Genomic DNA, 27,530 nt, shown 5'->3' on the forward strand with positions numbered 1-27,530 from the left:
GGGGCGGGAGCAGGAGCAGGTGATCGCCGGCGGAGCGGAGGGGAGCGGAGCGGAGCGGGTAAGAGCCGCCTTCCTCCCGCCCTCCGTCCCCTCCTCTCCTCTCCGCTCGGCTCCGCTCGGCGCGGCGGGGGAGGCAGGAAAGTTGCGCGGCTGCTGGGAAGTTTTGTAGCATGGCGGAACGGCCCGGGGCGCCCGGCCCGAGGCAGCGCGGCGGCGGCGGCGGCGGGCGAGCGGCCGCGCTGAGCTGAGCCGAGCCGAGCCGAGCCGTGGGGAAGAGCCCGCCGGCCGGCATGGCCCGCTGGATCCCCACCAAGCGGGAGAAGTACGGGGTCGGTGAGTGGCAGCCCCGGGCTGCTCGGGCACGCCCGCCTCGGCCGGTCCTGCCCTGCTCCGCTCCGCTCCGCTCCGCTCGCCGGGCTCCCCTTCCCTCGGCTCCCGCGCCCTGCGCGGCCTCCCGGGCGGCCGCCTCTTCTCTCCTCCCGCACCACGGCTCCCTGCTGCCGCAGCTCCGCGGCTGCTCTCTCCCCTCTTTCCCTGCACTGCCCGTTCATTGGCCTCCCTTGTGTAGGGTCATTCCTTTTTTTCCTGCACACCCAGGAGCTCTCCTCCACACATTAAAAAAACTCTTCGGGGGGGGGGGGGAGGGTTCTGCCTTCTTCCGCTTGCAAGTTTGGGCTGTGGGTATTCACTGGGACTGTATTTCTCTTTGGGCCTTGGGGATTGAGGCAGGGGTACCTGCTCAGTTCATGCCCTTGGTGCTCTGGTTTCTGTAGTCCTGCAAGTTCAGGGCTGACTTTAAGTTTTCCTCTTCAGTGTGTTTTACAGTAAAGAGCTACCTCTAAAGTAGCAGCAAAAATGTCTAGTGTTGTTCTCAGAAGGAAATACGAATGGAAAAGATAATGATAGGACATGAGTGTTGAAATGAGGGAATCCGGGACTGTGGGTAATATTTTTGCAGGGAGTGGGTCTCTTGACGGGTAGTATTTTGGTGTAGGGGAAGGAACAGCGAAGGCTTAACTTGTACCTTCTGCCCTGTCTGCCTTCTTACATTTAAAAGGAGATGGTTGAATGCTAGCTTACTTTCGCCTAAGAGGAACAGAACCAATACTGTTGCTGATAAGTTCTCCTTGTCTTTAGAGTGTGCCAACCTGAAAACCACACAGTTTTGAGGTTGTGTGAGAGAATTGGAGAATCTCATCCTGCATGCTTTTGCATAAAATGAATTTGAAAAAAAGTTACTCGCTTGCTTTCGAAGTGGCTCTGCAGAAAGACCGCCCACTTCTTGCAGGACTGTGGCTGAAGTTTGATTGGGTGATTTCGGAGATACTATGTGCAGCACAACCTTATCTAGTTTCTGCTCTGGTAACTGGAAGGGTGTGGAGTAGTGTACACCCTGAACTTTGTTTCCCTCTGCGTAGGTAACAGCCTAGGCTGTTTGTTGAGATGTGGGAGCCCGTGTGTATGACTTGGTGAGGTTACCTGAGCATCAGGAATCTAAAAATGTTGGCATTATTACCAGGTAAATTATAACCCTAATCTGAATGTTTGGGCTAGATTATGATTTTTTTTTAAGGCGTACTTTTGTGCAAGGCTGTGTTATCTCAAGAATGGCCTTGGGCAGTAGGATGAATCAAAGGCAGTACTCATCAACACTCATTCTTGCTTCCGGGGTGAGGTTTTTTTGCTGGCTTAGAGGCAACATCTCATTTCCCATAAAGGGTGCTGGCTTGGGAGTAAGCAGGGTGGAGGCAGAACTGCCGCTTCCCATATGATCCTGGTCAAGTGTGTCGGTGAGAAGTGTCCCCTTACTTCTGTGTGTTCAGACACCTGTGTGAAAAGGGTATTTATCCTCTGTGTGCAGGCATGTGAACCAAACTGTCTGTAATGCCCAAGCTCTTGCATTGAATTCATAAGCACAATTAGCCGGGTTAACCCACAGACGGTAAACAGAATTATTTTGCAGTCGCTGACTTTATCAAGCAGTGTTTGCTGCATGGTGTTAATGAGTCTTAGAACTCTGGCAGTTTCCTTTCCACAGTTGCATCCTGGGCTGTGTTAAAGCTTTGCGCTTCAGTACCAGTCCTCTATTTGTTTTTGTGCTTAACTTTCCTGTTGGAAATGATAATGGCACATGCTCATCATAAGACTTAAGCATTATAAGCTTTTTTTTTTTTTTGTAGGATCTAGGATCCTAGTTTGTAGGCTCACTGATGTTTGCAGGCTCACTGATGTTTGCAGCAGAGTGTGGACTGATTGAGTGAGTTGGAAGAGGTCTACTGCTGTACAGAAAAGACCAGGTTAGAGCAGAGGCATTAAGCTTTTTCTCCTGGTGACTCAGTCTCAAGAAGTTGATGTGGGTTGAAAGGAGTGCGAGCTCCTTGGGCCACTTACCTTGGTTAGCAAGCAGATTAATGAGAGGTTGCCTGTTAGTACCCATTACGAAGGTGGTTGTAATGAGGGACTAAGCAGTGCCACTGACTTGCATGATACAAGCCATTAGATGGTAGCAGGTTTCATTCACTGGTAGCATGGGCAAGTTGATAGTTGTGAAGTGGAAAGATAAGGTGTTTTGTTCCCTTTTCTTTTTTTAAAGGAAGGAGTGCAAGCATTGTGGCTGTTAGTAATCTGTGCTCTTGAAAATAATACAGAAGTTTTTGTGTTTATTTTAAACACAACCCTGTAAATTGTACCAGCACAATAAGAAATTCCAAGAAGCAAGCAGTGTGATTCTTTGTCACTCATCTGGCTTTTGCAGTTCCACTCAGAATGGTTTATGTCCTGGATTATGTTCTACAGATCTGTTGACTGCAGGGTCAAACTGGTTGGCTGCCATCTAGATGTTTTCTCCTCAGTTGTCTAAACCTGGTGACTGCTACCTTTAGCATGGATACCACAGGTGGCATATATGCTTAGTTTGAAATGGCGCAGCAGAGAATGTGAGACTGGAAATTGTAGCAGCTTAAGAGAAGCATATGTGAGAGACAAACAGCTTGCATTTTCTTGTTCCCATTGAGTTCCAACCCAACAACAAATGGGAGTTTGGGAACTTCAGCCTTGTAAAGGGATAAAAAGGCTGCCCATCATCTGATGGGCAACATCTCGCCTCTTTAAGCAACAGCATTTTCTGGATCTCGATAAGTGTTGCCTTTCAACATGCTTAACCTCTAATTTGGGAAGGAAAGATGCGATCTGGTGCCTCTTCCTTGAAAGCTTGTCAGTCTTTTCTCCCAATTAAATGGAGTAACCTATCCATGGGCAGCTACTTCTCTCAAAAAGGTGTCATTTGCAGAATGCCTTTCACACAGACATACATATACCTGCTTCAGTGAAAGGAGTTTGCTTTGAAGTTTTGGGTGAAGGAATAGCTGAATGACTTCCTGCAGTTTTTCATGGAACACTTTTTTTGTTATCTGTTCAGTTTAGAACGGTTAACTTACAACAAAAGGTGTCAACAATAAAATTATTTTTCTGTTTTTAACACGTAAGTACCCTTTGTGGACTGGAAAAGATTGAATTAATGGTTTCAGTACCAACCGTTCCAGTATTTGGGGTCTGTGGAATCATAAGTTACTCTATTTCGGTATAAATCCAGGCTGCTATCAGAAGAAGCAGTCTGACCCCTTCCTTCTACCTTTTGCCTCATGCAATAACAGTTCAGAAAGCAAGCAATAGCAGTGTGGTAAGCCAGATCAGGGAACTGAGCAAGCTCAAAGCAAATTTGAAAATAAAGTGGCGAATTTTCAGCCAGAACAGTTTCCAGATGAAGGTAGTGATGCCTCAGGTACATGTGCTGTCTATGCCATCTTTGACTGGGAAATAACAGGGTGAGATGTTTGTTTACAATTATGTAGTTTGATCTATGTATACACCTATGTTCAACCAGTTCGCAAATCTGGCCTTCCAGGATAAGAAACTATTACTTGGGGTCTTACTGAAAGAGCTCTAAGACTCGAGGTCCAGAATAGCTTGTATTCTGGTAAGAACAGTGGCTTGTACCTGCGTTCCCTGGTATGGCTATCTCTTGAAATGTAAATTTGCCCTTAGTTTGGGGATAGCTGCTGTTTCATAGTGCTTCTATGCTAGGACTGGGAAAGGACCAGGAAGGTTATGGTGTCTGGTCCTCTGCAGTTGCTGGCAGCTTATAATAGCTAATGGAGAATTCACTCCATAAACCACAAAATGCTTCAACCCAATGTCAAACTTATAGCTTGCAACAAAAGGCCAAAAGCCACAAATTGTCATGTCTTGCTCAAAAAGAGCAAGAGAAAGCAAAGACATATGTTGCTTATGGTATCTCCAAATTGTTAAATGTATATCTTAGTATGTTGTTACAAGTCCACAAAAACTTCATTGGTCAGTGAGGTATATTAATGCATTGGAACAGGCTGCCCAGAGAGGTTGTTGGGTCTCCTTCTCTGGAGATATTCAAAACCCACCTGGATGCAATCCTGTGCAATGTGCTCTAGGTGACCCTGCTTGAGCAGGGGGTTTGGACTAGATGATCTCCAGAGGTCCCTTCCAACCTCAGCGATTCTGTGATTCTGTGATTGTGTTTTAGTAAACCTTATAGGTGCTGAGTAAAATCAGTCATATTTTGTTTAGAAAGTATTTTAACGAAATGTTGGGTTTGCAGGTGCAGGGAAACTAGTTGGTCAGTCACTCTGTGTTTAGGAAGTGTTTTGATCTAACTGTGGTGTGTGGTTTGTGGTTTGTTTGGTTGGTTTGTTTTTTTTTTTTTGACAAAACAAACTGAGAAACTTTTGGGCATCTTTAGTTCCCAAGCTTTCTCTGCCTCTTCACCTCTTATTTTAGGGATTTCATTTTACAGTTTGCAAATAAATGGGTGGCTATTTGAAAGGTGATGGCTTGCTTTGATCCAGTTCCAAAAAAAGGCATGGCCACTTGCCATAGATAAAATACCTCAGTCATGTAACCAAAAGAAACTATTTGCTACGATGGCAAATAACAGACCTTGAGTTTCAGTCTATCATCTTTTTATTTTGATTTTTTTCTTTTTCTTTTTTGAGTGGATTTTGTGGTAAACTGACAGGTAATTACCCCTAATAGTTATTGGTGACCTTTTAAACCCATTATAGTCTTGTCTGCTGGAGGGGCCAGGGCATAGGTCTATTCTTGTAGCAAAGAAGCATTTACTCTATTGAAATACCATGTGGTGGTTGAGTTACAATCAGCTGCATCATGTCTTAGGAATGGCAATAATTTTTCAAATGTAAACCAGGGCTTGCCAGCTACATTTGTGATTTATGTGAGCAGAAATGCAAAGGATCAGAGAGGAAGAGAGTGCTGCAGAATAAGATTTTCTTACTAATGATTTGATTTGTGGTAATTCCTGATGTGCTTGGCCATCAGGTCTTGGCTTCATGTTCAGACTTCATATTTCCTCTGCAAAGTTGTCTTGAAATACAGTCTGTGATCAAAAGTTACACAGTACTGATAGTACATCATGATGACGCAGTGTCAAATTAGAGCAAAACTCTTATTTGTTTCAACTTGCTGCATGCTCTGTGCTAGCTCTCCTGCAGAATGCTTCTGATTTGTAACTGAAGTCCACTGTTGTGCAACAGGTTCCCGACAAGGGCTCCGGAAGGATGCAAGAGTCTGGCTACATAGACCTGATGGTATGAGTAGCCCAGACTAAGTAAAAATTCCATTTTTAGAGAAGTGTGCTTAAGGGGATCAAACTCCGTGCAAATGTAGAGCTGCATCAGGTTAGCTTTAGGTGAGATGTTTTTCCAAAAAAGAAAAGGGGGGAGGGGAGGGGAAAGAGGTTTATTTATTTAAATTAGCACATATCTCTGCATTGATACACTTCCGTTTAAAACAGGCTTATTTAGATGCATGTTAATTCAATTAGGAATAGGTTCAAGCTGAACTGAAAGCCTATTCTATACAGTTAATCACTGTCATGTGGACAGTGATGCCATTTTTTTTTTCCAAAAAGAAAACTTAAATCTCTATTCCCTCCAGTACAAGTTCATGTACAGTGCAAAATTTTTGTGCACCAGGTTTAGGAATGCATGATATTAAGCATCCTTTTTTTTGGGGGGGGGGGGGGCTTTCATCTTCCTCTCTTGAATTCGGACAAAAGGACTGAAAGGGGGGAGAAAGAAAAAGTCATGTTGCATCTTACTATCTCTTAATGAAGTAAATATAAATAAAATGTGTATCCGACTAATAAAATGCATATCAGACTCTGCTTAGAGAAATATTTAAATCTTCTCCCATACCCAGTAAGCTACAAAATCCATATTTAGCTGTAATCTAAAAAGGATTTTTTGGCTCTAGACAGAATTTCATTGTGTGATAAGGATAGTAAGAAGTCTAGACTTTAGCATTTAAAGTGAGGTTAGAGTTAAAAAAAAAAAAAAAAAAACCTTACCTGTTTGTTAATAAAATTTGATATAAATTCAGTCTCTAGAATTTAATAGCCTTAGGATCTGCCCTCCATGGAGGCTAAACAGCACTTGTTTACTTTGACTTGAGTGTTTTACTTACCAGTTTCCTAAAACTGGGCTTTTGGGGTTTTAATGTGTTTTAGTAAAAAAACAAATAGCACCTTGCTGCTGCTTATCTCTTTCCATGATAGAAAATGAAAATAAAATGAGTTTAACTTCTTAGTTCTCATGCACCTACAGTGTTTGTATTGGAACCAGTACAGGGAGATGTTGTAATTACAGAGCAGAGTGGTTTTATTTTTATATTTATTTATAAAAACAACAAAAAAAACCAGAGCTTTCTCTTCTGGCAAGAGTGGAGGAAGCTACTGCAAATCTAGTTCCCGCTGTAGAAGTAACCCTTTTTCTCTCTATTGATAGAAATGCTCTCTATAACTATTCTTTTTTTCCATTTGCTTTATTATGATTTGTGGCTACTGGTTGCCTTGAAAAGTAAAATCCTGATACCATTGATAGCTAAGAGTTTGGTTCTTCAGGGCAGGACACATTTTATTGCTTGGTTAGTGATGGTACTTAACTTAGTTCCTCAATTTTAATTGCTGTTTCCAAAGCTTATTTGCTATGAGAGTTGGCTGTGCTACTTTTTGCTTCCATAGTCCTTTCTTTTGTTAATCCGTATTAGCGTGAGTCTCTCTTCTTTCTTTTGGTGATTATTACCCTACTTCTTAAGTAGTTCCCTGTGAAACTAATCTTGTGGACTTCAAAGGCACTGCTGACATGAATAAGACTTGTAACCCTTCCTTTGCTTATTCTCACTTTGGAAAGTGGAAGCAACATTTTTAGAAGTGCCTTCTGACTTCTGGATGCTTTAGCTCTTGGACAGCCATCTTGGAACACCATTAGCAGACTTGATTTTTGTGGGGGGTGTGTGTGGTGGTTTGTTTGTGGGTTTTTTTTTTTGTTTTTTGAACTATCATACAGTTCATCTTCCTAACAATCTGGCCTCTTTACAAAGGCTCCCAATCTGTTTTTGTGGGGCATTCAGAACTGCTAGTTGCTTTCTAGGGTTTTCTGAGCTGTCTCCTGTTTAAAAGATGTGGGCCCAATTGTTCAGAAGTCTCAAGAGCTCATAAGTGTCAGTAGTAGCCTCTGCTGGAGCCAGGTCTGCCTGCCGCTTCTGAATTTCACATGCATCTCTTGCATATTCCTGTGGTTCTTTTGTCATAGGACTGTAATTTTGCACAATGCGAAGAGGAACAATTATTAGTTAATTTTTGGTTTTAATTTCCAAAGTTCATAAACTGAGAACTTCAACCAATACCATATTGATCAAGAAGCAGTAAACCTGTAGTAATTCTTCCATGTCATTGAAAAGTCAAAACATTTACACGAATTCTATGCGCAAGCTTGACAGAGCTTCTTTAAGTCACTTCCTTTTTTGCTAATGGATTTAGCTTGAATGATTGGACATTTCTTTTAGTTAGTGATTTTAGGGGGAAAAAAGTCCTGTTTATGCAACCATGATAAAGACAATCATGGCCAAGCTTAAAACTACCTTAATTCAAAGTCATAAACGCATTTATCCCCTTGCTGCCAGGATGAGGACTGTGTTTTCAATGCATTTAATTTGTCTTTGAATACCTAAGATACTTCAATGAATATTGGTGCATTTGTCAGGAAACCTGTACTAATAAAACCAGGACATAAACATGAATTACCAGACAGCCTTCTAGGTCATGGTCTGCTTCAAAGACTGAAGAATGCAGAGTGCTGGTTTGGTCCAACTGCAATTACAATACAAGTTTTCAGTATAAATGATAAAAATGTCTTTCTGGTATGGTACAGACTGTACCTCCTAGGAAGATCCCTCAGAAATAGAGGCGGGGGAGCATTGTTTAAAGGAGGAATTGCTCTGGCAGCCTCTTGAAGCTTTCAGATAGGTGTCCAGCACATTGTCAGGCTATATCTAAAAGAAGTAGTGATTGTTCTGTGGACATTATCCTTTTGCCCCTTTTTATACTCTAATTTTTGAATGTGTTGCTGCAATGAAAGAGGACCTGCATCTATTAAGTGTTAAATCTGGGCAAAAAAATGATTGCGATATAATGGAGATAATAGATTTTTTTTGCTCTTGGGAAACTTGGTACTTTGATCCTCTCTAGTAATAAAGCAGTTTATGACTTCAGCTGTATAGTTCTAATATTGCTTCAGTGTCATGGGCAAATAATGGCTAAGTTGTTCTGAAAAAGCTTTTTTTTAAATGCAGGAGTAGCTTAAATTGGAGTGCCTTGCAGCACTCCAGTTGTGCAGTGCTCTGACAATGTAATGGGGGCTTCACACTGAATAGAGATGAGGCTTGATGGAAAGGAATAAAGTGGCTTTAGAAAAAGAGGAAGGCTGCAATGCATGATACCTAGCATGGTACCAAATTCTTCATCTCCTTGCATCTTGTGCATTTGAGTTGAGATTGTGCTTACAGCAAATTTGAGAGCAGCTTGTTCTTCCTCCTTGCTGATCAGTATTCTTGTTTGGCCTTCTTCCTTCCAGAGCAAGTCCCTTAGCTTCCAGCCAAGATTTCCTGTTCCTCTTTTCACACTATTCCTCTGCTTGCTATTTGCTTGTTACCTGAGATAGATGGCAAGATAAAATGCTTTGGGATTAAAGGTCTCTGGAAATGTGAAATTGTTTATCTCGCTGTGCAGTGTCACTTCTCTAAGTGGAGCCTGCATCATTTTGCAAACACGAATCAATGAAACCAGGCATCCATTATGGGAGAGTAATCTGTTGGGACACCCGTGTTGAATGAGAAGTGCTGAAGGTACACAGACCAGCCGAAATCCCTGTGGTAGTGCATATTAGAAATTCGACTTGTGTTAGTCCTGCAGCATGAGTTAGCTCAAGGTGGAGTTTCCATAGTGGTGCTGTCCTGTTGAGGGAAAGAGGCTTCTGGCAGCATATCCCCAAGTTCCTTGAACTGTAGTAAGCCAAGCGACTCTTACAATGTTTTCTCATGCAAATCCTGGGAGAATTTGTCTCTTTCTGAGCACATGGGTGGAAACTGGAATGTACAGGAGGCCTGAGAACACTTGTGCCACACTAGTTTCTGGCTGTATTTCTGGTGAGTTGTATTTGCAGCTGATGAAATGGGCTCACTTTAGCTTTAGATTCCCCGTGGGTCTGTCGGCTTGAGTTCAGGGTTGATATGTGTAGGTGTGATGCTAGCAAGAGACAATGCATAAGTCTTAACTCAAGTGAGCTTTATGGTGAAAGCTAGCCTGTAGGCACACTTGGGCTCCATGCTCAAATATTTTACTCGCTAGACCTTCCCCCATATCTCCACCCTCACTCCCACTGGAAGTAATGCATGCAGTGAAAACTCATTAGATAGTAACACTTGTAGTTCTGTACAGTAGTAATTCCAAGTTTTTCTTTTCATTCCCTTTGATGTTTTGCCCAGTAAGAACTAGGACAGCAATTTAAAGCCAGTGGCAAAAATTCTTAGTTCTTTTGAAAGTGCCACCCACTTTCAAATTGGAAATCGGCAGTGGTGCAATTTACCAAGTGATGGATTTCGTTTGTTTTTACAAATCTGCTTGAAAATTTTGTTGCAGAAATGGATGCTGCACTTTCTGTATCCAAAGAAAGTGAACAGTTGCAGGATTTGTGGGGGGGGAAGGGGGAGATTACAAACAGACTTTGTGGACACAAATTCAGTTGCGATTGTATGTGCATTGTAAAATGAGCCTCAGTTACTTCACAAAAATGGAAACATTCAAAATAGGAGGTTGCTTTTGTGAAAACTGAAGTTATACTCTCTAATAGGTATGTGCAGTGGTCAGAATTGGAATGTAAGTACCATAGTAGATATACAGAAGTTTATAGATATGAAACCTGTTTTGCAGAGGACAACCTGAAGAGTGCTTATGCACACATTCTTTTTCAAGTCTCTCCAAAATACGAAGCATCAAGAATGTGCATAATATTTTAAGAGTTTTACTGAGTTCTCTGATACCAGTAGGCCAGCCTAGCTACAAACCAGCTTCTGATTCCTTTAAAGTCAGTGGCAAAACTGTGTATTTCTGTGGTTATGTGATGGATGAGACCATGTTCCTGGGTTAGAACTATTGCTCTGAAAGGCAACCCTATGATTTAGTATATTTTTGAGAGAATGTTCATCTTTCAGGCTAGACGTTACTGCTCAAATTTCAAAGATGCAAAATAAACCTGCAGGGCATGGAAGATGAGCACCTTAAAATAATATCAAGCACCCTTTAACCTAATAAGATCTGTAAGTCACCTGCCGTTATGGTATCTGGTTCTCATAGCCTCACCAGTATGTGGAAAGGAAAGCCTTGTCTTGTATCTGGCATGTTGGGAAGATCATTGTGTCGCAGTGAAAGAGCAGTCGAATGTATATTGTGGTAAATAAAGTAATTAACACACTAGGTAGATGTGTTTTGTGATATTAGAACTGGGAAAAGATGCAGCTTTGATAGCACCAGGATCTGAGGTTTCTCTGTAGCACAGTTGTAATTAAAACATTGGTAACTGTTGCTGCACCTTTGCTCCCTCACCCAGCTTTATCCTGCTCAGAACAGACTACTGCTAAAACCTGAATGGCAATTTGGAGTCACTGGCTCCTTTTCTCAGTGTCAACTAAAGGAGGGTTGGCTTAATGAAGTAGCAAGGTCTTCTGGCAGCGGGTTAGAGAACTGTTAATTCAAGAGCCGTCTTTTGGACCCAGCAAGCCATGTGTTGTCATCTTTGTGCTTTGGAAGCTGCTTTTGGCATGTGAGCTCCAAATTGGCTGCTCCTGCTTCTGTTCGTTTCACTTGAACACTGACATGCTTTTGCATGTTGTTTGGTTTGAATTAGGCAGACCTGAAATAAACTGTGGCCTTAAAAGCTGTTCTGCACTGTGGCTAACATGATTTTTATCTTCCCTTTTTATATGTTTGAACACCTCAGACAGGCACCATTCTCCTTGACTGCAGGAAGCAGATGGAGGACGGTAGTGCAGAGAACAAAACTGAGGGCACTCCTTTAAACCAGACCCTAGTTAAGGGTGCAGACAACCTTAAATGATTCTTGTAGAAAGAAGATGAATCAAAGGTGACCTGATAAAAGTTTACAGAATGATAAATCTACAAGAGGTGGTAGATCAGGCTTTTTCTCCTTCCATCTAGGTCTCTGCAAAAGGGGACATTTCATTATACTCAAGACTGGAATTGCAGTTCTAGTAGAACGAAATACATTTTGATGTATCAAGCATTGGACTCAGTCAGAGGTAGTACAGTCAGGAGTAGGTTGGCTCTCATACTACTTATACCAATATATTCCTCCATTGGCTCATAGCAGTCCCTCTTACTCCAGGCATGAGCTGAGATAGCTAATGTAGATTAATTCTTTATCTGAATGAAAATCCTTAAGGACCTTTTAGAGTAAAAATAGCATAAGGAAGCAGAGCACATTGTGAAGAAAATCTATTTAGCTAATGTTTTGTGTGTACATTTCCTATATATAAGATAAAATACATGCTTACGTACTGTGGCTCTTTTATGGATTGCTCTGGTGCGTGTCTTCTGGAAATTGTTTCAGAAAATTACTGCATATGTAAACACAGCTGAATCTTAAAGTCTTGGCTGAGATGGGTAGAAGGGCAAATTGAACTTTTTTGTGGGGGTGAAATTCTACAGCTCATGTAACATTTGAGGCTGGACTGGATTATTATAAACCCTAAAAGCGCTGAATTGAGTTGATTCTTTAGTCAGTGGGTGAAGTTAGAGTGGGTTTCTGTGGGTGAAGTCAGAGTCGGTTCCAATGTCTGCATGAATGCCTGTCTGAGGATTTATCTCTCTGCCCTATATTGCAGTATAGATGTGCTCGGAGATCACAATCTGCTTTCTTTTCAGAATGCTGCTGTGGCACAAATGCTTTGCAATGAAGAGTTGAGGGGAAGATGACTAATGGGGATTCTGTAGACATGAAAAGATGGATTTTCCTTTATAAAAGATTTTCCTTTATAATCAGTATGTCTCTTGTTTGAACAGTCTTGAATCATCTCAGCGTGTCTGATCTGAATCTGGTAAAAGGTTTTAATTAACCTGTTGGCTAATTTGTCATTGGATCTGCTGCTTGCTCCAAAGCGTTGCTGTGGAACTGACTATGGTTTTGGTCTGTGGAGTTTAATGTTGTAACAGACCCTTACATCATCTCTTTGGAGTACTTCTGTAACACTTGTGAAGCCATCTCTCTTCCTGTGGGCTGAGCGTGGTAGGTTAAGTTTGTCTAAAGCAAAGCAGGCCTTAGACTAAACCACTGATCCCAGCATATGTTCTATAGTATAATGAAGAGAAAGACAGAAATAACCCAATGTTGATGATAGCATAACTGAAAAAAAGTAGTCCCAAACCTGACAATCAGTTGGATTTAGAGTGTTTGTTCAGGACACTCTGCAAAACCTTAGAGCACTAGCTTTCCCCATCTCCAGGATAATATTCTGTGTTTAGAGGAAATCAGAAAAATCTTAGCATACTTTTGATCAATTGTGCATCTGGAAAATGCACCTTCTTGACCTCGCAGGTGAGCAGCGAACACCTTGATTCAGATTTGGTTAGTAGCATAGACTTAGGATGGAACTGCAAATGTTAGAAACATGTTGTGGACAGTGTGGATCTTCCTGCTTTTCTCATGGTTCAAAGGAAAGGAATGAATGTAAAGACTGACATTGACAGAGTCCAAATTAGGAAGGCTGTGTCATATCCTTTTGCATAGGCAGACTCTATAATTTGTCAGCTGAACTTTCTTTTAAACCAACCCAAAATGATTTAAGGATAGATAAGTAGAAGTCCTTCCAAATGTGTTCTGTGTGTGAGGTCAGTCTGAAACAGTACATATACAAGAGATTAAGGGTCCGCTTTTAGTGCCTCAGATGGTTGACTCTGAAGCATAATGATGACTGTTAAAGTGTTTGCATCTGAGTAATCCTGTTATTTTGGATTATTTGCATTCAAAATGCTAAGCATTCACTTGGAACTTTGCAGAATGGAGACTGAACATCAGCATCAGCCAATTGTGAGTAGTCATTTGTAGCATAACAATTGGTTAATGTGCACGTTTCACAGTCCTGAACCATGACTGACTCTTCTTTTTGAAGAAATCAGACACACAACTCTTAATTAAGCTATTTTCAATTTTTCAGCCATAAATTCCTGGGAAGTTATAAGAAAGTTTTCGCCCGAATATCAAAAAACCTTTGTTCTTATTAAGAATTAATTCCTTGGGCAGTTCCTTGTTTTTTAAATAAAGCTACTGTTTTTTTGGTTATATCTTGGCAACAGACAGCATACCAGCCTTCTCCAAATGAGGCTGTCCAGCATAAATGCCAATTGTTAATACAGGGTTGTTACAGCATAAAAGCACATACTTCTCTTTCTGTACAGTAGTTTTTGACTCTTTGGTTGAAAGATGTAATGAGACTAAGTCTGGTTGTTGCTACAGCATTGAATGTGATTCTTTGTTCAGAGGAAGCAAGGCACAGCCCTCTCCTATCGGATAGTTGTGAGGGCAGACTTCAGAGAAGTGGGATATGGTATTTGGAAGCTGTTATCATGTCTTTGTAATGGGTGGAGGAGTGGTTATTTTGAGCCAAGTGAGAGATAACGGCTCTTGCAGTATAGCTGCATTTTTTTTCAGGCCAATAATCTACATTTCAAATGCATTTAAGCAAGTTATTGAGAAAAAGATGCCATTTCATTCTGCCTTGAATTACACACAAAGTGATACATGACAGTTTCTGCCTCATTCATTTAGTTTCAGCCATTTTAGCTAGTCTTTCATTTCAGAACTGGCTTGAAAATGGGTTATGGTCTTGTTCTTAAAATGGGACTAGGAATTAAAATTTTGGGTTTTCATCTTTGAGTATGTTACAGGTTAATTGTATATGGCATTCAGTTCTGTCCCTCAGTTTCTCTGCATGCAGAAGAACTGCCACCTTTCTAACACGCATTGATAATATTATGTGGAAGACACCACATTAGTGTAGGAGATGACTTGTCCAGATGTGTACTGGCTCTTTAAAGTGTGGCCAAATCCTTAAGTGCCATTGGAGCTGACTGGACTGTCACCTTCCTTCCAAATGAATGTTGTTGATAGGAGCTGAAGGAATAAACTTGACACTGCTTTCATTGAAATGTTTGTCAAAAATCCCACCGATTTCAATAAAAGCTATATCGGGCTCAGTGAGTTGCTGACCTACTACAACTGAGACTTCTCTCAGGACTCTTGGACTCAGTGAAGCTTTGTGGGTTTTCAAGGTTTTTACAATTCTGCTGCTTCTGGTTTTCTGCCCTATGCATGGCGTTGAGGCTTCCTACTGTTTAAGTGCCACTGGCTGGTGTTTCACAGATCAGGAATGTGCTGTGATTAATCTTGTGCCTTCATACGACTGGAGAGAGTGATGCAACTAAACCTGCTCTTCCCATTATGATACTGCCATGTGCCAGCCCACATCAAACTCTGCTCTCGGGAACTTCCAGCTCACTGGTAGCTGTTACTCAGAGCCCTGGCTACCCTGGAAAGCCCTGGATGCCTCAGAAGTTTCCGTTGCCAGACTTGTAGTCCTTATTTCTGGTGGCAACCGTTGCGTGATTCCTCAGAGCGAAGCGCTGTAGCCTTTGGCGTTCAGCGTACCTGGCCAGTTGTGCAATGCCTTTAGATTCCTCCTGATCCACTCTGAGGAATCGCCTTCTGCCCTGCAGCATGGAATTTTCTCCCTATCTTCACCCACATAACTGTGGCTGCTCTCTTTGGTCATAAAGGTATCTGTTTTCCTCTTCAAACCAGCTGCAATGTTCACTCTTCTGACCTTCCCTTCTAATGAATACTATAGGCTGGATGCACTGCTGAAAAAGCTATTCCTTAAATTTACTTTCCATTAATCAAAATGGGAGACCTCCTTGATGTAAATTAAACAAAATGATTCCTTGCCTGTAGTTATGTTCAAAGAATATGATCATTAAAACAAGCACAGTATCTGTTTCTGATGGATTGTGTTTTTCTTTTGCTCTTAATTCTGATCAAATTTTCTAGACTTCAATGTTAGTTTTCATTCAGGATGATAAAAGGAACAGGATCACCCTTCTAAAGTGAGTTTCAAAGAAAAAGTCTCAAATTTAATTTGAAGGGTAAAGACCTATCTTCAGTAATTCCTGAAAATTTAGGGGCAAAAGTCTTCTTTTTAATTCCCTCATTGCTGCACTTTTAAGTTCTTATGTGAAGGATTTTTATTTCTTCATGCCATGGCCATGTTTATGTGCAACTTCCTTTTTCTTTTAAGTCTGAAAAAGGTCAGATTAAATACACAGAATGAAAAAGAGGCTAAATGGTTTAAATAACTGTGGATGAACTCTTTTGGATGGGAGCGACTTCAGGCACTAGGGCGCATCAAGTGCAAACAATAAAGCTCCCAGGGAAAATATGCCAGCAATTTGTCTTTTATAACCTTGCACATAATCATTGGGTAGGAGACTTTATATACAGTGGCCCTCTGTTCTTGCTTCATTCAATCTAGTAAAGAAAGATACTACAAATCTTGCCTTTCTTTGAATTGTAGTGGCAGAAGCATGTTCCTCTTGCTTGTAACTGGTACATACTGGAGTCCAAAACCTTTCCCATAAAGCAGGGAAAGAGAAGGGAAGGGAGCTGCAGTGTTTCGAACTCCCTCTTCTTGTGGCTGCAGTGTTCTTTGGTTTTGAATTAACTGCTTGTGCTCTCAAAAGAAAGGCTTGTCTGATGCCCGCCCACCTTTCTGTTAGGCACTTGGTGTTGCTCAGACTGCTTTTGTCTGAAGCTAAAGCAGCATTTTATGGAAAAATAGAGACTTGTATTTCTATAGTGTCTGTCCCAAAGAAACCCAAGGCATCTAAAAGTTGTATGTAGGAATTCCTATACGTATAAGCACATGTGCACTTCTAAAAAGCAGCCATTTCTCATGTAGAGCACAGACACGAAACAGGAATCTCAAATACTATTTTAAGACTTAAAGTAAGGCAGTCCAGCTGTAACCGCAGGAGGAAGCTTCGGTAGGCAGAATGCAATCAGCCAAGTTAGAATTTGGCTAAGATGCTGCGGTTTAAATCTTCTAACATTGTTGACAGTGCTGTAGGATTATTAATGTCCATAGACTGCTCGGTGCTTGGACTGCATCTGAGAAATGACACTTCCTTGTGGCACAGTGTCTCCTTAGCACAGTGTGGGCCAGCAGTCCAGCAGCGACCCAAAAGGAAGCCTGGATTGTTTTATTCATCCACACCACTTCCTGCTGCACCTTGGGGAGATTTGGAGCTGTCCCATCCAAGAAATGGCTTGCAACATCCCTGCTCAATGCTAGTGATTTGGCAGGTTTACTGCAACAGAAGGTATGGCTGCAGGGAGGTTAGGTTAGTTCGGCCTGGGCGCTATCCTTTTATGCTGGCCTCTGCAAATCCTTTCAGACTTACTTGCTGCATTTAGCAGAATGGTTTGGTTTTTTTAACTGAATCAAATACAGTAATAACCATTTCTTCCCTCAGATTAACTTATGATCTTGGCATATGTCAATACATGGCAGCTCTTACTGGAAGACTCTCATCTACTCCTGTAAACATTCATGTCTGTCTCCACCCATAAATGTTATACAAGCTTTTCTGCGAAAACACTGATGGGATTTTACTTTGGGCCTATTCTGGGACCTTTTAGGTGTCTAGACTGGACATCCGTATCACTAGTGAGTTTTAAATATCTTGGCTTAGAACACTATTGAGGGGAGGGAAGAGAAACAGGAATGTCAAACAACTAGTGCCTTAGAATCAAAAGTCTAGCAAACATTCCTGTAACCCTCTGGAAAACAATGTATAGATTAAACACATCCTGCGCCTATCTCTGCAGTCACTGAAGTTACAGCAGGCATGAATTAGGGCCGCTGTGGACAAACACTGGCCCTGCAGCTTAGGAAAGCAAGCATCTATTTGTGACCAGGGTCTATTTTAGATACTGCAGGGAATTCACATAGTCTGCCTGCTCCTGCTAGATTATTTATAGTTACGATATTTTAAAGAAAGCTAGTATTCGTTAGATAATTTCTGTTGTGGTAAGCCACAGTCATTTGTTTAAGCTGGATTCCTGCCAGGAGGCAATATACCTCATCTTGACAGAAATGATAGGCATTTGATGTGAATTTCCTGACATAGTAGCTGATTTATTTATTTAATTTTCAGAGAGTGTTCTTCAAATACAAACCCTCTGAACTCTGAATAACTTTCCCAGAGCCCCTGAAAATGTTTATCTGATTTATTTGCCTTTTTAAAAAACAAGCATTGTGCTGTACTTCACAAATACATTTTCTTGGGGAATAGCTATTCAGGAACAATTGGAGACTTAAATAAGAGTTGCTACTTTCCTTGCACCTGAGGAACATCATTAAACACTCATCTGTAGGAGAAAATTGTGCTGCTGCATTTTAAGACATGGATTTTATCTCTGCTTAAACCAGGGTTTTAAATAAAGAAGGTAGTCTCCTTTTGGTAAAGGAATGGTCTGTTCTGATTTGACTGATCAATTCATTGTACCATAGCAAAGCATTTTCCTCACTGCTCTGTATACCTCTTTACTTGTATTGGTTTGAAAGTCAATTCAAACGAGAGCGCACAACTTTCTCACCTTGACGAGCCTTCAGCAGCTGTAGTGAGAGCAGTGAAACTGTGCATCTCAGGAAGGTTCCAGAGGAAAGGCAGTTCAGAAGCATTGGCTGCTGGACTTAATCCTATTCCCACTGGAAATCCGATAAGTATTCAGATTAGCTTTGTCTTTTGTAGGGATTAAATTTGCAGGGAGTTTCAAGTTGTCATGCTAAAATTAGTTCTTGTCTGGGAATGGCCTTTAGTAGCAATAGTTTGAGGCATTTAATACAGAAGAGAAGCAGGTTTTTTTTAAAACTATTTTTATTTTGTTTTGCCTGTTTTTGTGAATATTATACTGTAGTTAGCTCTGTGAAACATTAATAAAAATAAAAATTATCTGATTGATCCATAGCCACTGCCTGGGGTAATAGCACCCTTTGCTGGGCAGGTTGTGAGTCAACTGAAGACAACTTCTTCCTCTGGTATCACAGATCTGTATCCTAAAAGACTAACTCTGTTGGCTGGTAAGAATAATGTCTCTTATCCTTGTGGGAACTGAAGATACAATCTGGAAATAGATATGATACATACTTTTTTCAGTGTATCGTGTACACAGGGTAGCTTAGTAGCTTTATAATGCCTTTTCCAAATCATATCCTGCTTTTGTCAGGATATGATACATGATTTCTGTAATCAGATTTTTCAAATCTGGATACATCTATGTTATCTTTGTGTACTTCACTGCTTTCATGATTATGTTTTTCACCTTTCTCTGCCTCTCTTCCCGCTTCTAGCAATCTACAATTATGATGCTGCCCAGGATGTGGAACTCTCCTTGCAAGTTGGTGATACTGTTCACATTTTGGAGATGTATGAAGGTAGGTCCCAGATCACTTTCAGGTACTCTGCAGTAGGTTTTAAAATTAAATATAACAAATCAAGCATTTTAAAAAATAATCCAAAGTTCAGATCTAGATTTCCAACTTCTGGTATATCTTCCATGCCCAAAGCTCACTATGTAGTGCTTGCTGGATACCTTTGAGTTTTGAAACAGTATTAAAAATACATAAAACAGAGAAGCAGCCATCATACTCATGCTGTTCCTGGAAGAAGTTTGTCCAGGTAAGGCTTCACTAGCATCTCGAGACAGCACCGGTAGGGAAAGAAACACACTGTCTTACTTCTGGCTATTCATTCCTGTTCTTACTCCATACCTGTCTTCCTTAGCTTCTCCTTCTGCCATCCCAAGCACTTGTGTAGTCATGTGATGAACTGATCCAGCTGAAAAATAACCCAATTAAACAAAAAAAATTGCTTTTAACCTGAATTAGTTCTTTGATCTGAGACAAGGGAGGCAATGGATGAAAGAAAGAAAAGGACAGGTCTACTTTTTTAAACAGTAATGTTGGCTTAAGCCACGAACTGGCTTTATATGCTTTTAAAAGCCTTCAGTAGGCTGTCTCTCCCAGTACTTTACAGGTAAGTTTTTCCTAGTATCTACCTTAATGTAAAGTATCTTGCAGGAAGGGAAACAAAATTCCTACTTTAAAGTAGGTGAAAATGGCATTGTGTGCTTCATATCTACTTATTAAGCTATATTGTTTAACGATTATTTCACTATTAGGAACAGAATGCAGCCACCTAATTATTTTAAAGAATATACTAATCACCTCTTCATTTGGAGGGTTGTGTCTACCTTCTCCAAAATCCAAATGCTCTTTCCGAAATATAAACTCAGTCATTTTCACAGGCCTCATCAGTTTGAAAAAGAAACAGCCTACAAAATCTTTTCAGTATCTCTGCTTGGTACAGCAGGCTGCTTGTTTAGCAATTTGTTCTTAGCCAATTGTTCTCTTTCCACTTGTCTTTGACCTTGGCACTGGAAGGAGCCAGCCAGTTCCTACATGTCAAAGCAAATTGCTGATGCGTGTTTTTACGCTGATGTGTGTGGTATTGGGTGTGGGGTTTTTTTCTTTAAAATATGCAACAGTGCTAAATTATTATGCTTTTATGAAAAGGATACATCTTATACTTTCCAAAATGTGATTATTTGGGGGGGGGGGGTTGTTTTTTTAGCAAGGTGGTGGTTCAGTCCTGCAACTTGCTGCTTATTCAGCTGTTTAACAGAGAGACAGTCCATAATACAGAATGAATCTCAAATAGTATCCCCTTTTTTAACCTGAAATTTCCCAGTTTGTAACTTTAACCTGGTAGGATTGATTGTAATTGTTTGGGAAAACAAACATATTTTGGTTGTTTTCATACACTGAGACTAGCATTGTGGAGTCCTAGTTTGTGAGTGGGGCACGTTGGATTCTCAAATGCCAAATTTTTGGTTACTTTCCAGGAAAAATATTTAATTGTACTACAGTAATTTCAAAGAAAAAGATGCTGATGGCCTCTTGAATGGTAATTCTGCTGTGGGTCTTTTCTTGTTTCCCATAAATAGAATTCAGTTTGGAAACTCCAAATTCTGATATTCTGTTTGGGTGGAAACTCTCCTAGCTTGTTATATCTATTTTTTTTCTTTTGGGACATTAACTTTCAGCTGTGTTTCCAGACTTCTGTGGTTGTGCTTCTGAGAATTAGTGTTCTCCCAAGAAACCTTTTTTGTTTTTTCTTACATTAATGATGTATACTTACAAATGTAACTCCAGTCTGATAAAAGTGGGGGGATTGGGGGAGTTTTTGTTTGTTTGTTTTTGTTCCAGTAATTGCCATTCTTACCTGGATACACAAGTCGCAATTTAGAAGAAGGTTCCATTTAACCAGGGCGTTGGCTTTGCAAGAAGAAAGGCTCAGAGGTGTCCTGGAAAAAGTTCTTTTTTCAGTTGGTTTAAGTTCCCCTCCAGTTCTCAGCTGAGGGCATTCTGTAGGCTATCAGTAGCATTCCTTAGGGAGTTAAGGGGGACATTTTTAGGGCTGTCCAGAGGATCTTGTGCAATGGTAACAATCACTTCGAAAACCTTGTTTCTTGCCAGTGTTCATTACTTTAGGATGCTCTACTGAGTATCTTTGAGTTCCCATAGGGCTGACAGGACTGTTGTACCTGCTGTTCACTTTCCGTTCTGTCCATCATTTAGAACATGCCTCCTTTTTCCTTCTGGCTGAAGCCAGCTGGTATTCTTTCCTCAGCCTCGTTCAGTGAAGGGTCTCTGTGTATCAAGCAGCCTTCACTTGAAAGCTCTTTGTATTCTGCGTCTGGGGTTTTGGCTGGCTCCACTCTGTCTGTAAGAACTGAAGTGCACAGTTTGTTCCTTGACTGGGAGGCAGCAAGGTTGAAGCTTGCGCTGGGTTTTGGTGTTAACAATAAATGTTATCTGACTCTCAACTGGCTGAATAGCTTTGAGACATAACACTGATACAGCTAAGCCGCTGGGGGAGGTGTAGGAGAAGCGAAGAGCAATAAAGGGAATTAAAGTGCAAGCCAGAAGGTAGAGATGCAGGTTGCTTAATACAGAGGCCTGCACCGCAAAGTTCTAAGGTTCTATGGCTTTGTCAGAGACTGCAGCGTCTGGCAAACTCTAAGGCCGAGTGCCTAACAGCCGAGTGCTGCTGTTGTACTGCCTCAGGGCTTTGCAGTGAGAAAATCCCTGCTCATCTATGCTAGTTAAGTTCATGCTATCAGGGGTTATAGGTCTGTTGCAAAGGCTGGAAGCCCACAGAAAGTTGACTAAGTTTGGGAAGAGGCCCTATCATTCCAGTTTTGTTAGTAAAGCTTTCTTTTCTCCTGCACTAAGTGGGTGCCTTGACTAACAGTTTAAAAGTCCCAGTTATGGCTGCAGTTAGGCTTGGAGTAGGAGTGTGTGGAAGAAGGTAAGGGGATGATAACAGGTGATGATTGCCTGTTCATATTGTTGGGCTGCAGCTTGTCTATGTCAAGGGTTTGTCAAAGGATGATTACCCCTGTAAAAGGTTGTTTCAACTTGGGCAACAAATCTGAGATTGAAACGATGGCCTTCAGAGCAGAAACGGCAGCTGAGGCTGTAACATGCTAGCGTTCGCTGCAGCTTGAGCCCAGAAAGGGAGAACCTGTGAGAGCCATTCACTTTTGGGTTATGTAACTCCATAGTTCAGACCGTACAGTGTTTGCTTCAATCCAGGAAATGGAGATTGTGGCATATTGCAGTTTTACCAGTTTGCTGTCAGGTGCAGTTTTAAATGAGGTAGATCTGCATCACAAAGAAAGTCTGAATTTGCGTATTCAGTGTTTTGCTTCATTGCCTACACTGAGACTGATTTTAAAGAACTTCTGTGATGTCTTAGTTTGGCTTCAAGCAGGCTTTGAAACAACATGGTGTATTTATTACACATGAACATATGGAGGAAAACAGTGTTTTTTGTTTTTTTGGTTTTTTTTTTAGACTTACCTTCTCTTTAGAAGAAAAAAATGCACATATACCCTCAACAAAGCATACAGTTTTGTTAGTCTGGGTGTCTTGGGCTTGATACCCTCTTGTAAACTGGAAAGCAAGGTTGGCTGTTTGGTTTCAGAAGGGCATGAAGTCTTTGCACAGAATGACCTCTCCCCCTGGATAGTAAGCCAAGCACTGCTTATCCTGTTTGCCAAATAGTGGCAAGATTGGCCATATGCTGCAAAATTCAAGAAAATAAGGAAACTTGAGGCCTCCAAAACTTTCGAGGGCTTTTTCGGTGGAGGATTCACTTTCACTCTGGAAATCTGTCCTTGAGTAGTGAGCTGGGTAGGATACATTTCTGCTTGAGGGGGGGAATCTTTACTAATCTGCAGTGTGTGTGTGTATATATACACACAGATATACATTTACTTTTTTTGGCAAGCTGCGGGGAATAACCAAATTAGGGACAGAAGGAATGTGTGCCCACATACCATGGTTCAGACCAGTTTCATCTCCTGATACTAATAAGCTTGCATGTAACTTTTTCTTAGCTTCAGTCTTGGTCCTTCCTCTGCCATAGGTAAATGAAGGATCCCCTTTTTTTTTATTGCAGTACAGTGCAGTAGTGTATACGGTGGTACTGAGGAACAGTGCATTACTGTGGAAGAGGGGCAGAGACCTTGTGTTAAGCGCGTGACCTGGGACAGTCTCTGTGATTGCATCACTGAGCACAACTTCCGGTTGTCTAAACTAATTTAATTTGAGCAGTTTTGTTTGGATTGTCTAACCTTCTTTAACATACTGCATAAAAATGGTATAATGAAAGGTAAAAGTGAGAACTTGTGTTCAGTTAAAGAAATAAAATCTTTATGGCATTTCTGTGCAAGAGTCAGTCTGCTAGCCCTCCTTTCTTTAGGAGACCTCAGCTTGAAAGAGTGTTGTAATAGTTGAAATTTGCCATGTCATCTTCAACTGAAAAGCCTTTCTCCCCTAGCACGTTGATGCGAACCGTTATGTAGTGGTGTTCAGCATTGTTAACACGCCTTTATAATGTTCTAGAAATGGCTACATTTGAACGGTTGAACCTGTTGTTGCTAAAATACCATTCTTCTGGAGCATTAGGCTTGTATGTTTAAAAAAAAAAAAATAGTCAAGTGACCATTGACCATTGCCAAAAAAACCTTCTATTCTTTTAAAAAGAACAGAAAGGATTATTGAAAATTGGAGAAGAATTCTGAAAAGATTGCACAAAATGAGTGTTGAAATACAGTTTTGCATAACAATATATAATATGCTTTTTGTGCAATGATTGCAAAATGTTTTACAAGGTTATGGTAAATACCAGCAGGCCATTTTAAATATGAGGAAGCTGTGATATAGGAGAGTTAAGAGCCTGTGTTAAAGCAAATTGAAATCACTGGGAAAAGATTCTCGTTAAGTTCTATGACCCTTGTGTCACTGATTATTCTCTAGCTCCCTTTGCCTTCCTGGTGCTGCTCCCTCTGCCAGTCAGACGGGCATCATCTTCTTGGGTCAGTGATGTTGTCTGTCTTCATGGCTCTGAACATCATTCGTGCAATGTGGACCATAATCTATACCCTTCATGTTTGCTAGCAGATAGGGTCAGGGTTTTCAGTTGCAATGCAAGTAGAAGCTTAGGAGGGATTCAAAAAGCTGGGTGCTAGGAGTATGGTTAATTGAAAGCTGAGGCAGCAAAATGTCTTGATGTGCCTTGAATGGTATTTTTAGTGGCAAAGAGTCACTAAGAAAATGCAAGTTCGCATCCTATCCTAGAACAATACAAGGGACACAATGTCTGCACGTAAGTGTTTAAAATGGAACAGATTCTCTCTCTGAAATGTTTTGTGGTGTTACTTGAAGTACATTACTTTGTAAGGCCTGAAGGTGATTGAGACTATTACACAGGGCAAGGTACAAGCTCTCAGTAAAAAGCATTTGATCATACACATGCTCTGAAGTGGTCGATATAAATGACAAAACTGAGGGTGGAGAGGAAAAAGCCCTTTACCTCACACAATTTAGAGATGGCGGAAGAAGAAAGGGAGTGACTTGCCCACCACTGTACTCCTCTCCTCTCTACTCATGAAGCAAGGCTCACTTGAGGGCAGAAGAACAGAATACACTAGTTCTTTCATACACTTGCATTTCGGTGTCCTTGAAATCAAAATACTGGTCAAAACCCAAGTGTGAAGAGAGAAGAATACACGTCTGAAAGTGGCATATGCTTCTGAGTCTTTAGTAGCACAGTTATTACACTGTATTTTAGACTTTGCTAGATCTTGTCAAGATAATACTGAAAAACAGTATCTGTACAGGGGCAAGCAATTCTTTTTTTTTCTTTTTTTCTCCCTCCTTCCTACTGTCTCATCTCTTTCTTTATCCAATAAAGTGTTCTCTTTCAGTCTTCAGACTTTTGGCTGGCTCATTGACCTACATATCATACAGATTGTGCTGAAGCTTCGTGTTGATTTGGGTGAAAATACATTTCATAGGAAAGAAGACTTTACCCTGGGTGGAATGGAACTGGACTTAAGACACTTGAATCTATTTCTCTTTTTTGTCAGAGACTTCCTATGTGACCGTGGGCCTGCGGTTGTGTCTCCCTTCCTCCCTCCCTCCCTGTCGAATGATCATAGCAGTAGTTCTGTTCTGTGTATTTCATTTGTAAGCTTCACAGAGCAAGGGCCAACACTCTCAATATATAGCATGAAGTGGCCTGCTTCTCTTTTGAACCCTATCAGTACAACCCAAATAGAAGTACAAAGTGGAATGAGAGTGTTGGTTTATAGTAGGAAGAGGTATCCTTCTGCTCTACTGTCTTAGGAACAAATCCTCCTACAAATGTGATAGAGATGCATTTGCGGTAGTAGATCTCAAATGAGCAAGATCAATAGGATTAATGTTGTAAATTGTGATGAGAATGATAATGGCTATGTAATTGCTGCATACAGAGAAAAATACTTGTGTCCCTTTGACAGGTTGGTACCGAGGATACACACTCCGAAATAAGTCTAAGAAGGTATGACCTCTCTTTTCGGTAACTAACTTTTATTTGACACCTTTGCCAGACCCCATCCATTGCTGTGGTCAGCTATTCTCCTGTTTTATTTCTTGCCTTGATATTATGCAGGTCTCCTGATCAATGTCCTTTTCCTTAGTGATAGAAACAAACATCCTTGAGCTAAATGTTTTGGAACCATTAACTAGGTACTCCCCATTATAAGCAAGTGTAACATAGTTTGAACCAGCAAAGTTGACTGTTGCCTGTGCAGGTACACCAGCTCTTTGCTGTGTTATTACGGTCTTGGACCCATACACACCCACCATTGGTTATAAATAAAGCTGAGATTACAGTTTGGATTTGACTTAGAACATATTCCAAAAGTTATGCATGGATGGATCTCAGCCAAATTTCTTGAGGTTTGCAAAAGCAGAGTGAAAACTGCCTGGAAATCTAGTTTCCCATAGGAATCCTGGCACCTCTCATGGGATAACCTCCTTCACAGTACCTCTGCGTTTTTCCAGGCCTGAATGGGAGTGAAAAGAAAATAGAAAAGGATTGCAACACTCCTAGAAGGGTTGTTTCACTTAAATAATGGAAGTTTGGGGCTGGTGAATTCCTACAAATGCTGTCATTTGTGAGCTTTTGTAGACAACCACAGGTCCAGAGCAACCTGACAAATGACTATCAGAATGTTTTGTAGCAAGGACAAACAAGTATGACTGATGGTTGGTAAGATTTTACAGCATTTCATACAGGAAGATAAGTATCATCATAGTGAAGCAAGGAAGCGAGTTCTCTGAGGTGCTAATATCAAATATAGAGCTCAAACTTATAACCTGAGGCACCTTTCCTTTTTTTTGTGATATCCAGACTGTTTGACTGACCTAAGCTATTTCTCTTGTAGGTAAACAATAACATCGGTCAGTTATTGTTCTGATAGCGTTCTTACCCCTTTTTGCTGCTTTCTGTTGAATGCATTTCTGTCATGTTATATGTTGGAGTATGATTTCTCTTCCTCTGTCTTTTTTAGGGCATTTTCCCAGAAACATACATTCATTTAAAAGAGGCAACTGTGAAGGATCGGGGGTAGGTTGGAGTTTCTTGAGATGTACTGTTGGAAGCAAAAACAGAATGCTGTTTCATTTAGGAAACTTAAATAGTGTTGCTTGTAATGAATGCCACTGGTCTGTGTGCGCAACAGGGGATCTCACCGACATTAGACTTCTGGAGCTGCATAGCTTTTTCTTTTTCCAGAGCACACTACATCCCAAAACAGCTGTAGGCATAGATGCAAAAGAATTCTATTTGCCAAAATAAAGCTCTGCAAGACATGTTAGCAGCGAGGCAGGTCAATCAACTTACATTTAGCTCCTCTGGGGACTCCCTCAAGTCATCACACGTTCTTGCTTGCAGCCAAGTAGCCAGCAGGAGTGTGGATCCCTTCCTGTCTTGGAAAACATTTAAGGAAATCACTCCTCATTTGATTCTTACAGCTTATTTTCTGATTATTTTATTTTTTGCTACAGCAGTAGCAACAGGAAGTTAGTTTAAAAAGTACTTTTGTTATTTATTACTGTGGCCAGGTTACCATTTCAAGTGGTGATTCTTTGAAACTTAAGTTCTGTCTGGTTTTGTGTTACATTTCTAGAGTGCATCCGTGGGGACAAATAAGACTAAAAGGAAATATATTTGTGTTAAAAATAGATAATGAATGTGCGTGTATTTGTTGGAGAACCAATTGAAGACTTAAAAATCTTAGTACTGTGTGTGAATGAACTGTATGAAAATCCAGGCCTCTAATTTCTAGTTATGTATTTATCAAAAAAGGTTGTTTTACTAATGGGTTTTAATCTTGAGCGTAACACCCTTTTTTTTTTCTTTCTTTTTCTCTCTCTCTCCTTTTTTTCTCTAGACAGCACGAAACAGTGATTCCAGGTGAACTGCCCCTTGGGCAAGAACTCACTTCTACTTTGAGGGAGTGGGCAGTTATCTGGCACAAGTTATATGTGGTAAGTTTTCTTCAGTGGTTGGTGTTTGGTGCAGGGAGGGGGAGAAGGGGTACTCCGTTCAGGTA

General features: G+C 40.9%; 1 protein-coding gene across 7 annotated transcripts in view; it reads left to right on the top strand.

Moving 5' to 3' along the window:
- Positions 1-25: 25 nt before the first annotated feature.
- DOCK5 (dedicator of cytokinesis 5) overlaps positions 26-27,530 on the top strand; it is an 89,761-nt gene continuing 62,256 nt past the window's right edge. For 3 of the 7 annotated variants that reach the window (XR_003256040.1, XR_003256041.1, XM_026081768.1), the window contains exons 1-5: positions 82-333; positions 18,868-18,951; positions 25,431-25,471; positions 26,487-26,542; positions 27,369-27,465. Coding sequence is in view for 2 of the 7 variants with exons in the window: in XM_026081768.1 (XP_025937553.1) it covers positions 291-333; positions 18,868-18,951; positions 25,431-25,471; positions 26,487-26,542; positions 27,369-27,465 (321 nt within the window). In the remaining 5 variants the exon portion in view is untranslated. Of the gene's footprint in view, positions 59-80; positions 334-1,454; positions 1,520-18,866; positions 18,952-25,430; positions 25,472-26,486; positions 26,543-27,368; positions 27,466-27,530 lie in introns of those variants that run through there. The other 4 variants (XR_003256044.1, XM_026081769.1, XR_003256042.1 and 1 more) reach the window with 4 other exon arrangements.

Source organism: Apteryx rowi, unplaced genomic scaffold, assembly GCF_003343035.1.
Source record: "Apteryx rowi isolate R43461 unplaced genomic scaffold, aptRow1 scaffold_56, whole genome shotgun sequence".
NCBI classification, from domain to species: domain Eukaryota; kingdom Metazoa; phylum Chordata; class Aves; order Apterygiformes; family Apterygidae; genus Apteryx; species Apteryx rowi.